Source organism: Branchiostoma lanceolatum, chromosome 2 (assembly GCF_035083965.1).
Source record: "Branchiostoma lanceolatum isolate klBraLanc5 chromosome 2, klBraLanc5.hap2, whole genome shotgun sequence".
Lineage (NCBI taxonomy): Eukaryota > Metazoa > Chordata > Leptocardii > Amphioxiformes > Branchiostomatidae > Branchiostoma > Branchiostoma lanceolatum.
The window spans coordinates 17,101,092-17,113,573 of record NC_089723.1 but is presented as its reverse complement, the minus strand read 5'-3'; the positions used below and the strand labels follow the sequence as shown (position 1 = coordinate 17,113,573).

General features: G+C 37.5%; 2 protein-coding genes across 2 annotated transcripts; one reads left to right on the top strand and one right to left on the bottom strand.

The window, feature by feature from the left end:
* Positions 1-141: 141 nt before the first annotated feature.
* Positions 142-4,338, top strand: LOC136426880 (ribonuclease H1-like). The gene is made up of 9 exons (XM_066415601.1): positions 142-353; positions 1,123-1,286; positions 1,678-1,740; positions 2,261-2,425; positions 2,738-2,837; positions 3,111-3,165; positions 3,354-3,438; positions 3,595-3,719; positions 4,054-4,338. Exons 1-9 carry the CDS (start codon positions 241-243, stop codon positions 4,159-4,161), a joined length of 978 nt encoding a protein of 325 aa, XP_066271698.1. The 5' UTR covers positions 142-240; the 3' UTR covers positions 4,162-4,338.
* Positions 4,339-4,484: 146 nt separating this feature from the next.
* Positions 4,485-10,834, bottom strand: LOC136427660 (elongin-C). Its single transcript, XM_066416706.1, has 5 exons — positions 10,703-10,834; positions 7,905-7,989; positions 7,444-7,573; positions 6,650-6,698; positions 4,485-5,992 (listed from the first exon to the last, which is right to left on the bottom strand). The coding sequence occupies exons 2-5, from the start codon at positions 7,941-7,943 to the stop codon at positions 5,851-5,853; spliced, it is 360 nt and encodes a 119-aa protein (XP_066272803.1). The 5' UTR covers positions 7,944-7,989; positions 10,703-10,834; the 3' UTR covers positions 4,485-5,850.
* Positions 10,835-12,482: the final 1,648 nt, after the last annotated feature.

The window sequence follows — 12,482 nt, the reverse complement described above, 5'->3', positions numbered from 1 at the left end:
TCCCTCGGTTGCAAAAAAAACAAACTGTTAAATTTTGTTAACAATAATGTTAATCAAAAAAACTTTTATTTCTCAAAGATTGAAATATATGATATACTTTTAATACAGTACAATATGTAATTTCTTGTTGAACTTTCACCTTTCGTTCACGGCACTTTGTGTCTGTCATGGCGGAAACATCATCGACGGCGATTTTTGTGGGAGATTTCTCCACTGTTTTTGTCGTCATTGCCACGTGATATGTTCAATTTGCTTCTGAGAATAGGAACGGCAATCTTTAGGGACCAAATGTCAGGTTCGCAGGCTTTCTATGCTGTCAGAAACGGGCGGAACCCGGGTGTTTACCGGACATGGTAGGTACCGGGGCCATGAGGGCAACACTCGAAGGGCATCTTATGACGTAACATGTTACCAAAAATCCTGTGCTGTGATCTTTAATTGTGTTTTAGCTCTGGTTTTTGCTCCAAAGCATGTACTTCATCTACATATCATAAAAACAAAGGTCTGGGTCTAGGGTACCGAGTAATTATGTTTTGAGTGTAAAAATTGAGAAGGGCCTTTTAGAACAAACAAACAAAAATTGTATATTATAATCAAGGAGGTAACGTTATATAATACCTCCTTGTTATAATGTACTGTAAATGAATTTAATTTCGCGGTAGGAAGAAAATGGAGTGTTTGCTGTTATTGACAGAAGACGCGCACAGAAGACTGAATGAGCATTTTTGTAGTAGTTTTTAGTTTATGGTCACTGAAAAACGTGAACATTGAACCACTGCAAAAACGTAAACATTTACAGTTTAAGCAAGGAGGTTCTGGAACGCTATATATTCATAACAACAAATTTTTTCTGGTTTTACCGTCAGAAATTATAGTGTGAATCGTGCATGGACGATGTAACATCAGCTCGACAACGGAAAATCCTTAAACACGGCCACTCCAATTTATCATTCGTCAAAACGCAACACTTTTCAGACAGCCGACACTGGTGCAATGCGATGTCAAACTCATGAATTTACGTTTGAAGTTATGTGACCCCCCATTAGATGTTTTCATAATTTGAGGTCCATGTGTCACAATCAATCCAATATGCACAATTTTTTTACCCTTTCTTCACTATAGGGATGAGTGTCAGAACCAGGTAAACAAGTTCTCCAATGCAAAGTTCAAGAAGTTCAAAACCCAGGAGGAAGCCTGGCAATTTGTATCAGCATCGCCTCCTTCAACATCCACTTACAGACATGCCCCCGGACCTTCTCCATCTTCATACACAGCCAGGCGTTCAGGTAATTATATGATAAAAGAATATGTGAGGATTTAATATTTAAAAAGAATGATTCAACTTACCATGTTAAACTGGAAGAATATCCTACCTGACTGTTAAGTCTACTCTACTCTTAAGACCTGAAAATGAAATAAAAATTAAAACAAGACCCACCCATATACCAAGTATCCATCCAGGCATTCTCGAGTTATGGTTTTAACAAACACCGGAACGTCTCCGAAAACATAACCTTCTTCGTGAAGGTGATAAGGCAGAGGCTATTGACAGGATCCTGTCAATAACAAGTTTTGATTATTGTTCCTGTAATAGACATGACGATTGAAGAATGCACTTCAAACATGTCATCGTTTTAATCTTACATTGACATCATGTTCTTCGTGTTATTTTGGTAGGCTACCAGGCTTCGCCATCCACGCAAAGACCTTCTCCATCTTCCTACACAAGCAGGCCTTCAGGTAAAGGTGAAAAGGATGTGATGAGTGTATATAAAGATGTTTCTACTTACCATGTTAAGAAATGAGCAGAAAATGAAATTAAAATTAGAATGAGGCCGAAGCTATTGACAGATAAGAATTTTTTCACTATTGACAGGATGTTTCTGTCACAGTCAATAGCCATGGCAACAGAATAATGCACTTCCAACATTGTCTAAATCTTACATTGACATCATATTTACAGGTTTGCGTAGCAAAACCTTTGTTGGATCCGTTGGCATGTGTGGTGGCCGCCATCTTGAATTGTGACGTCACAGGGTCACCATACCATTTTATTGGGAGGGGTGTTTTTTGGGGTTGCTAGCATTCTCTCTTTTTTTAACAAATCGGCACACAACTATCACACGTTCAGCTCAAATAAAAAGAAAAACAATACCAATTCATATTTATAAAAAGAGCCCGTAATCGCTAAACTAACATAGCAAACCTGAAGTATATGTAGCACAAATACTTAACTCTAGTTTTCATGTTGTCTTTCCAGGCTACCAGGCAAGACCTTCACCGTACATGCGGAAGAGGTCACTGTCACCCGCTGCCTCTGTACAAGCAGCTGCCATTAACATTGAACACCAGAGTGCAAAGAGAACAAAATTGTTGGACTCCAATTTCAACACAAGAGAGAGCATCAGTGGCTTCACATATCAAGGTATTTTTGTCAGGGTCACAATAAAGATATATCTGACAATATAAAATTCCATCAAAGAAACCACTGTAAGATAACCTTAACTATACATTTACATGGACTTCATTTGCATATTTGTCAGATTTCTTACCACAATGATACAGTTTTTAGTGTAAAACCTCCTTGGTTCAAACTATTCCAACAGTTTTGTTCAGATTGGGAAGTTTAAAAAGTGAGACAAACGACGTCATCATCAGACAAATGATAGTACAACATATGATAATATAAATTTTTAGAAATAATTTCCAGTTAATGTTCTTGCTTTGCCCTGTGTAGATGGTGCGGCGGTGGTGTACACAGATGGTTGCTGCACAGATAACGGCTTCCATGGTGCTAGGGCAGGAATAGGTGTCTACTGGGGACCTGGGCACGAAAGGTAGGTTATTATATGTGTTTTTCATTGTGACCAACCAGGGTAATAACAGAGTTGTAGACACATTAACTTGAACTTGCCAAGTGTAGACATGTGGATGTTGGTACGTTTGCTGTTTATAATCATAATACATGAATGTAACAAGATGTAAAAAAATGTTTTCTATGGTTGTTAATGATGCTGTAATATATTAGTCTGATTTTTTGGTCCAGGACCAGTTTTATGGTCCTTATTGAGTTAATGCTGATAAACTTCTGTTTTTGTCCTTTAACTTAGAAATACTAGTGCCAAATTACCCGGAAGACAAACAAACAACAGAGCAGAGATCCATGTAAGACCTGTTATTTTCTGCTTTTCTTGTTAGTAGTTACAATATACTGCACCAGTCCTCCTTGCCTGTCCAGTACATGTATGTCTTACCTGTTCAATAGTTTCTGTTGATTTAAGTTATTTATAGTTAATGTCTTGCAATGATCCACCATATGCTTGTTCTGAAATGTCATTTCATTGTTCCCAAAGGCTGCACGTCATGCCATTGAGTCTGCTAAAGAGATGGGCCTGGCAAAGATCAGTCTGCACACAGACAGCCAGTTCCTCATCAATGGTGAGTCTCCTTTTTTGTTTTCCTCATTCAACAGCCTACACTGATGAATTAGAATTCTGCTTGTTTTCAAATAACCTCACAGTTGGACGTTTAGATTGTCTCTATTTTTCTAATTCTGTAATTTGATATGTTCATGTATACGGTGCACGTTCACAGGTATAACAAAATGGATTCACGGCTGGAAGAAAAATGGCTGGAAGTTGTCCACAGGGAAACCTGTCCAGAACAAGGAAGACTTCCAGAACCTGGACTCAGCATTGGAGGGAATAGATGTGCAGTGGGTAAGCTGGGAACATGTGGCATTCCCAAATTTAGCATATTGTTCATCAGATGTACAACAGAGTCTTTTAACTTCTTGAGGTCTTATCTCAAATCAGTCAACACCAGGCAGTAGACATTGGAAGCAATATACCTAGAATAATGACTATCAGTTAGCATGTTCTTAGCATATGGTTGTAGGTGTTCATGTCATTTTTTAAACATTCACTTTTAACTTCACAGATTATTGTATGCCATGGGTTTATTAGGTCTCAGCTTTCTTTCGGCTTAAATGATAGAGACTGCATGTTTGATAATGGTTTGAAATATTTTTTGTATTTGACCTCTGCCTACCAGGTTCACGTTCGAGGACATGTAGGCATCCCCGGGAACGAAGCTGCAGACGAACTCGCTAAGGAAGGGTCACGCAAATCTCTGGAGGATAAGGGAGCTCTTCGCAATTGAGATTACATACATTTCTACAACTACTATATTTAAGATACATGGGGACATCATGAAGTCCTTTCCTCTTTGTTGCAATATTAGTTAATACTACTTTCTTTGTTCCACACATTTGAAGAATTCTGAAGGACAAGAGACGCAAAGACTTCCCTTTATATTAAAAGTTGACACTGAGCAGTACTGTATGACTTGTTCTTGGTGGTATTCATTTCTCTGATATGTGTGCTTATTGAAGTATGAATATTCTCCATAAAACCATCAGTAACACTGGCAGTGTATAGATGGTGAAGATTTTAAATAAAATAGTTAAGTGATTGTAAGCAAACTGTGGTTTGGTAAACTTTTTATTCCAGTAACCACTCCTCTAATATCATATCTTTCTAACCATCAACCCAGCAGATCTTACTATGTATAAAACTACACTTTTCTGGTGGTCGAACAGTCAGAGTGACGTGGTTTCCCTCATAACTTGTTTAGCCACCAGTACTTAAACAGCAAAGCCCTTAGGGCAAATGACTATCGCCTTATGTTCCTAAAATATGAGCTATATACGATTGGATGGTGATGGGCTGAAGAGTAAAGTCTTCTGCCTCAAGAGTGACCAATTACAGATTCTTGCATGCAAAAACAGAGAGTGCTCTATACAATGATTTAAGCAAATGGAAAGCTGTAAAATAAAAGCAGATACTTTCCTAGTAGATTTTCTTTTATTCTCATGTGCAACTGCTAGAACACACTGCCAAATTAAGTAATCACACTAGGAACTAACATGTGGCACTCAGCACTAAAATAGATCCTGTGTATTATATATTCTGGTTCAAACACTAATTTAATAGGGCAAAACCAAAAAGGTGTATTTGGAGACTAAAACCACTGGCTCGCAACACTTGACGCAATTATCGACAAAGTATTTAGTATATGCAGACTAACTACTACATGGATGTTGAAAAGAGCACACATGCACAAATACATATCACACATTACAAATGTTGAGGGTACAAGATTGATATTAATATCAGGCACATTAGAATCTTATGTGGCATTTCATCCACTTTTACACCACTTTGGTAAATGGAAAACCATGGGGAGAATCTATTGCGCTTCTCGATATCCTAGGTACGTAACACATGTATTCGAATGTAAAATGGCCTTACCCCATACAAAAAAAAAACAACTTCAACTGACAAAAGCAAAATATAAATCTCAAATATGAAGACTGGGAAAAGTACATGATTTATGGATATAAAGTAATTTTTTGTGGCATTCCTATAGTTTCCTTGGGAAATATGTTTTACTGTGGGACAAACATTTGATACTAGAATTGACACTGAGCTCTGACCCATATCCATTGTACACACCTTAAATAACACAGCTCATGCTCACAGAAGTGATACACAATATAAACTACACACTGCCCCCTGACAGGTCATCATGGAATGATATCTTCATTCTGAAATGACCATCTTTACCGGTATCTTCCTGTAACATTTCAGTAAATAGGTTGACTTCAAAAGAAAAAAATTGATAAGTACTGTACAATTATCTCAGGTGATAATGACTCTAAAAGATGCATGATTAATCGTATTACCCCTATCTGAAGAATGGACTAGTCTGAATTCTCCCGAATGGATTGCAGAAGTGGACTAATCCATTCTTGAGCCGGGGATGCCAACAAGCAGGGAACACCGACATTCAGCAATCCAGGAAGTTGGCAGCCATGAGCAGCTCCAAGGCGATCTCTGGCGCAATGGGGAATTCTGGGATTTCTGTGGAGCTGTTGGTGTAGCGCACCTTGTAGGTGAAATACATGCAGACCTTGGACAGAACATGAGATCTGTGGGGGGAACAAAAGTCAACAATTCTTTAGTGTTGGAAGAAAGTTTAGCATTGTATTATGATTACTACCAACAGAGATGAGCTTATATGGTAATTCTTTACTTTCATCATTAAATGTGAAATGTCAATGCAGCATTAGAATCTAAAATCTTAACAGAAATGAGATACACCTGATCTTGAAAAATTCCTATGACAACCGGACTAAAAAGGCTACAACCAGAGTCATAATAAAGATGCTCAAGCCACTGCCACACCACTCCCCAACCAAAGTCAGCACTGGGTGGGTAGTAGCCTGGAATCCATCTTATTCTAGCTCCAGTTTGAACCTTTGTTTTCATCCAAGTAGAATATGATTTTCCCGACTTTTCAAAATTTATATTTGACTGGTTCAGTTTACATGATTTACAATAGTACTCCAAATACACACTTCCATAAATGGTCACCAACACTTGTGCTTTTTCATATTTGGTCACATCAATTTGCCTTCACATAGGTGACATCCTCATACTAGTCATAGGTGATCAAAAATCTACTAGTGAGGACTGACCAGATGGGAAAATGTTAATAATCAAAGTTCACATAGACTGTATGGCAGAAATGCCAAGGTGCCCTGTAACATTTTTCCCAAGCAGTAACAAAGCACAGCTGTACTTACGGGATCTCTCTGAAGTTGACTTCGTTCGTTTCATTCTCAGCAAACTGGCCTGAAATGTAACAAGAAAGCTTGATGATCAGGGGAACTTCAATATAAATCTCTCATACCAGAAAAACATCCCAAACTGGCATCAAATCAAAAAAGAGTACAGCCTGGTTTGTTTATATTCTATCCTTACATATCTTTCAAAATATGCAAACACAGAAAAATTACATTCTTTGCATTATTTTGACATTCAGATCCAATAAATTCCTTACATGCCACTTTCATAAGAATGCCACAGCTGAGTACACTGACTAGGACTAAATATTTGTTTCAAATTTTCCTGGGTCCCACCACAAACAAGGCAATGGGCTTAGTAGGAAATATTGAATATAATGTGGTCCAACAGCGAAACCTGAGACAAGAATAAACCCCGACAGCTGACAGCCATGTGCCGCTCTCAGTCTTGACAGGCATTAGAATGGACAACTTTATATCATGTTTTCAGCTGTTCCCTTAAATATTAAAGAACTAGACTTACATTTGTTCTCTATTTTCTTAACAAGCAAAGATTACACTATAACATAGTGCATGTACCAGCCTATGCTTAACAGTCCTAGCAGTTGGATCAATAAGTTAAAACTCAAGTTTCTTCCTGTAAACTTTTCTTCCTGAAAACTGTAAACACTGAAACATCATGGGTTCCCTATAACTTGTATTGTTGAAATCAACTGCAGTAACCACATGGTTAATCAAATCAAGTGCTCCATACCATGAGTGGAGTCAAGTATAACAAATGGTTAAAGTCTCACCTGGGCCACTCAGCATAGCCTTGATGGTGCCAGAGGTCAGGGCGTGGTCTCGCTTCACGATGAACTCGTGCCCATCAGAAGAGACCAGTTTCACGTACATGGCATCAGGGCCTTCACAGCCTCCATACACCTAACGAGGGGAGAACACATCAATGCTTATCATTAGCCCTGTTTTACACATCTTGATGTGTATATCCATATAGTACTGTACAATTCATTTGCATGACTGTATGACACTAGCAACGGCATGTAAAGGCAATAACATATCCCCATACGTCAGTCTGAGTGGCAGTAATCAAGTTGCATCTAAATTATCTATAGTCTTTGCCTGACATAGCTAAAAATTTACAATCAAATTTCAAAACAATTGAAGTAAATCATCACAGGATAAGACATGAATGAAACATCTTTAATGACTGTGCAGAGAGAAAAAGATAAACGATTCTTAAATCAAGACTTACCCTATCCTCCTCCCCCTTCTTCTCTTCAGTATCTCCCATGTTAGTGGTTGGGTGGGGGAGTCACAGGTCTCAAACAAATGGGCACCTGGAATGGGAAAGAGAAAAGGCAAAGACCAGTCAGATGGATAGATCTCAAGATATTACATACATCAGATGTCAATACAGATGTGTTTGACTTACTTCATGACATGGCATCTGCGGGTATAGAATTGCTCATCTGTAATAATTCCATGAGTATTAACAGATTGAGGTGAATACAATATCATCATTAAACTGTGACCAGACTACTTGAATTTCTGTTGATGGTTTCACTATGGACCTTCAAATTTTTGGTCTGAAATCCTGTCATATTATTGATTCATACTTACACTTAAAGTAAACCCAATGCAGCCACAGAATCCTTTGATTTTACTAAAGGCACTGAATCTGTGGGTGGTACCATGTGTTCTTCAGAATATGCGGCTGAACTGCCATATACGGAATGACATCGCTACATTTGGATTATCAAAACACAGGCTTTTTTTAACAAGATGGCGTTAATCATAAAAATGTCTGTCTTTCAGTTTCACCCAAATGATGTACAGGATTTAGACATCACTGAGAGAGATGACGACATCAGCAGAATTCTTTTTTTGCTTTTCACAGGATATGATTCACACTAACAGAAAATGATAGCCTATATCAAAGGTCTGTGATATAGATTACCTTTATGAATATCATAAGTATTTTTGGTAATATACAAATATAGCACAGTTGGCCTATTTGCTGCCAATACAAACTGTATAGAATGATTACTCATTATGAATCATGTAAATGTCTCCTGAACCGTCTTCCTGCCAAATACATGGATGAGTTCACAATTTGAAGAAAAAACATGATTAGTTCTTGGATATGGGATAAATGTATTACACAGACTATATCAAAAATACAATAGATTTCACTTGTTAGAGATGTCACCTATATATCTAATAATCACTTTATTCAGTCAGACCTGCTAGGTATCTTACCCTTAGTCTACTATATTCACTGCCATGAAGAGGAAATGAACTAATAATAGTTCTGGTCACAGATACATGTATTTTTGGATTATTAATATTCTAGACAGACATTGACAGGAATGGAAGGGAGCAGCTGACAGATATGGTAGCATGTCCTGGCGGTGCCATAACTCTATTTATAGTACAACATGCCGTCGCCACATGGGAAAGTTAGCATGAATCTCTGCTGGAAGGTTACAAGGATTTTTGAGAAACATCAGTAAGAAGGTATATAATAAGAGCCATGAGAACGTATGTTCAGAAACTAGTAACCTTTTTTTTGTAAGTAATCACATCTTTGTAAAATTGACAAAATTCTTAAGAAAGAGAGACAATGGAATCATGCAAAATCTTTGTTGTTTTATACGTACTATATATTAGTAGTCCCCACAACACACATGTACTGTGTGGTATATTTCTGCTGAAGTTTGGAAAATGTTTCTGACAATTAAGAGGACCACAGCTCATAATTGATATCTACATCTATCTACATGATATCTATCTTTCATTCCCATTTCTCACTTTTGACGAAACTAGTCTGTTTAATTATCTAAAGAGCAGTTGAACTTGTTTATAAAAACTCTGGGCGATCCCCAACCTGCATCATTCGCAGGTAAAACTCAAGCAAGGGGAATACAAGTAATATCATAGGGAAAATACATGAATAAAGACTAACTTTTCATGAACTATCTTTGATAGCAATAGATATAAGAACCTCCCAATCACACAATATAATATTTTCATACCGAAACATAATTCTTCTACAACGTTATCTTCAGTTGTGAATAAAATCATTCCTGCCACCAGCACCGAAAATATCGATTTCTGCTACGTTACAGACAGGGAATATTACCAGACACAGGGAAACGACCTACCGACAATAGATTTCGGCCATTTTATGCAAATTAGCGATTTTGCGACAGACCGGAAAATGGCGTCCCATTTGGCCCATTCAAACTTCCCACCAAACTGGAATTAGTAGAATAAGTTCTCTTCGTGGTACGCATTTAGAATTTATATCAAATTGTAGGTAGATTTGTCATAAACATGATGGCGAAAACCGCACGGGCGTACCATTGAGAGGTAAGCTCAGACACGTCCGAAGAGTTGTAATACATTTAGATATGAAGTTCTGATGTGACCTCGCGACCTCGTGTGATTTTGCGACAAAAAGCGAAATTACGGCCCGAAGCTGCCGGGGAGCTTACTTTAAGATGGAAATTTCACATATATATTTAAATATATATTATTGTGAGCTGCCGCGAGCAAATGTGACATAGGCGCTATTGTTAATGTTTCCCTGTGCCAGATGACTTGGTACGTATTCATTGAATGCTTGCACCTGTCTGCATCAATCGTTCAAATATTTTGCCACCACCACCAGGCGCACATAATCATTATGTGGTATACACATGTGAACATTTTTATAGTCGTCATTTTATGCCACGATAGCTGTTAGCTAACCCTTTCCCATTCCGATCGGCAACGGAAAGAGCTAAGATCTAGATGGTGAAGTATCTCCGCGAGCCGAAAAGACACCGATCACCGGGAAGAACATAATCCGCAGTGAAAATTTATACAAACCACGAACACTACAGAAAAGTTGCCCCCCTCCCCAACACAAAACATGCGTTGCCAAGTCCGGCGCTGCGGCGCAAAACGACCATCAGAAGATCACGTTTCACGACATGGTAACATCTAAATCACAGAACATTCTATAAGGGCGGAAAACGAGTGAATTGTGAGTAAAATGTGACTTACGTGGCCGCGAAACAAGACGAGACAGAGATGGACCGATATCCCGTCGTTGTCTCAGTCACCGGTTCGCCTGCTAACCTAGGGTCCCGGATGTCAGCCGCCTCGACTACAAGTTCTCGCGAGATTCTACGAGATTTTAGGAAATTGGAGACACCCAACCCAAATATTCTGGCAAAGTTTTTTATTGGGGAAAATTCTAGAAGTGTCCAACAACTAATGCAGCCTCGAATTGGGATTGGCCCATAATTGAATATTACCATACCCATTTGGATATTTTTGCTGTAACATATTTGTACCATTAGCAACATGATAACTATTTTGTTCATCATAGCCAGCTATGAATTAAAACAGTCAGGAATTTGTTGTTAGCCTGAATGATAAGTGAACTTGATAAAGCAAAAGAGTAGACCTAGCAATTTTGCCAAAAAAAGACATGAAAGGGTAACTTATTAAGATGTCATCATCATATTAGCACATTTTCAGCCTTCTTGGTTTTATTCAACAAGATTCAAGAACTTTCTTAGTTCTATTGGTTTTATCAAGGAGGTTAAAAAGGGACCTCCTTGGTTTTATTCAATATTGAAAAATAACTATTTTTGCATGGTACATGTATTCTACTCTAAGGCAACACCATTTTGTTTTGTTTCTTCGAGTAGCCATTCCTGTTTTTTCCATTAAAAAAAATTGGGTCGCTATTCCCATTCACAAATTTTTACTCACTATTTTACTATTTGTTCAGTCCTAAAACTCAGTAGCCACCAAAATAGATTATTAAGGCCTACAAATACCTAAAAATTTTGGTCACATTTTATCATAAGTTATAATTTTTCATTTGTTAAAACTATTTCTCAATATCAATCCATATTTCACATGGCAAAAGGTTACTTTGTTACTGAAATTATAGTACTAGATTAAAGAAAGGGGTTCATTGCATGAAATGAGACATACAAAGCTGAAACTTGAATAATCCTCTTCTTCTTTGTTATGTAAACCCTTATCTTCACCCCAGACTATTTGCAAAAAAAATGAATTATTTTTTGGCCCTGTCGCTCCAATTTTTTCTGAAGAAATAGGGAGAAAAAAATTGTCCAAAGTAATGAAAGCACATTTCAAGTCCAAGGTTATTCAGAATTTTATTCCAAGTCCAACACACCTGCACACCATGTCACTCCATGTGTTCATATATAAAGTCCTCGATGTGTTGTTGTATCAGTTACTGATTGGTAATGGTCTAATACTGTGCAACACAGATGATTTACAACCAATAAACCAATTATTACATGAAATAACCGTGAATATAAAGAGAATGATTGAAGGAAACTATCACAGCTACAGAAGTAATGAATAATGATGTAGCTATAAGTGAGCTTGAGAAAGATAATGTTCATTACAATAAATTGGCAGCTCCATAAGAATATTCCCATTGCTCAGTGGTACAAAGAACATAATCATACATCTTGTATTTCTATAAACCAATTGCTAAAGAAAGATCTTAATAAAAGCACTTGAATGCAATAATTGTGGGTAAACATGTCATGATCATCTACAGCCTTTGAGACTTTAGTCTATTCTACCATCTTTCACTTCCCAGTCAGCACAATTGTAATGCACTAACTCTATAGTTTATATTAAAAGCATTAAGGTACTGGTATAATGACCCAGGGTATGCCTATAGCGTTAAATGAATCTATGTCCATAACCTTGATACTTTAAGTATCTTACTTGTAAACAACACTATTACAATGTATAACAAATCAACAGCAACATACTTATACTCAAGCAA

Bases quoted from the DNA above. Each gene is read 5' to 3' on its own strand.
- LOC136426880 (XM_066415601.1), top strand. From the start codon at position 241: ATGTTCAATTTGCTTCTGAGAATAGGAACGGCAATCTTTAGGGACCAA. The intron at 1,741-2,260 runs GTAAAGGTGAAA...TTGTCTTTCCAG, and splicing joins CTACACAAGCAGGCCTTCAG to GCTACCAGGCAAGACCTTCA. The intron at 2,426-2,737 runs GTATTTTTGTCA...TGCCCTGTGTAG, and splicing joins CAGTGGCTTCACATATCAAG to ATGGTGCGGCGGTGGTGTAC.
- LOC136427660 (XM_066416706.1), bottom strand. From the start codon at position 7,943: ATGGGAGATACTGAAGAGAAGAAGGGGGAGGAGGATAGG. The intron at 7,574-7,904 runs GTAAGTCTTGAT...TCCCCTCGTTAG, and splicing joins AGAAGGGGGAGGAGGATAGG to GTGTATGGAGGCTGTGAAGG. The intron at 5,993-6,649 runs GTAAGTACAGCT...TTCCCCCCACAG, and splicing joins GTCAACTTCAGAGAGATCCC to ATCTCATGTTCTGTCCAAGG.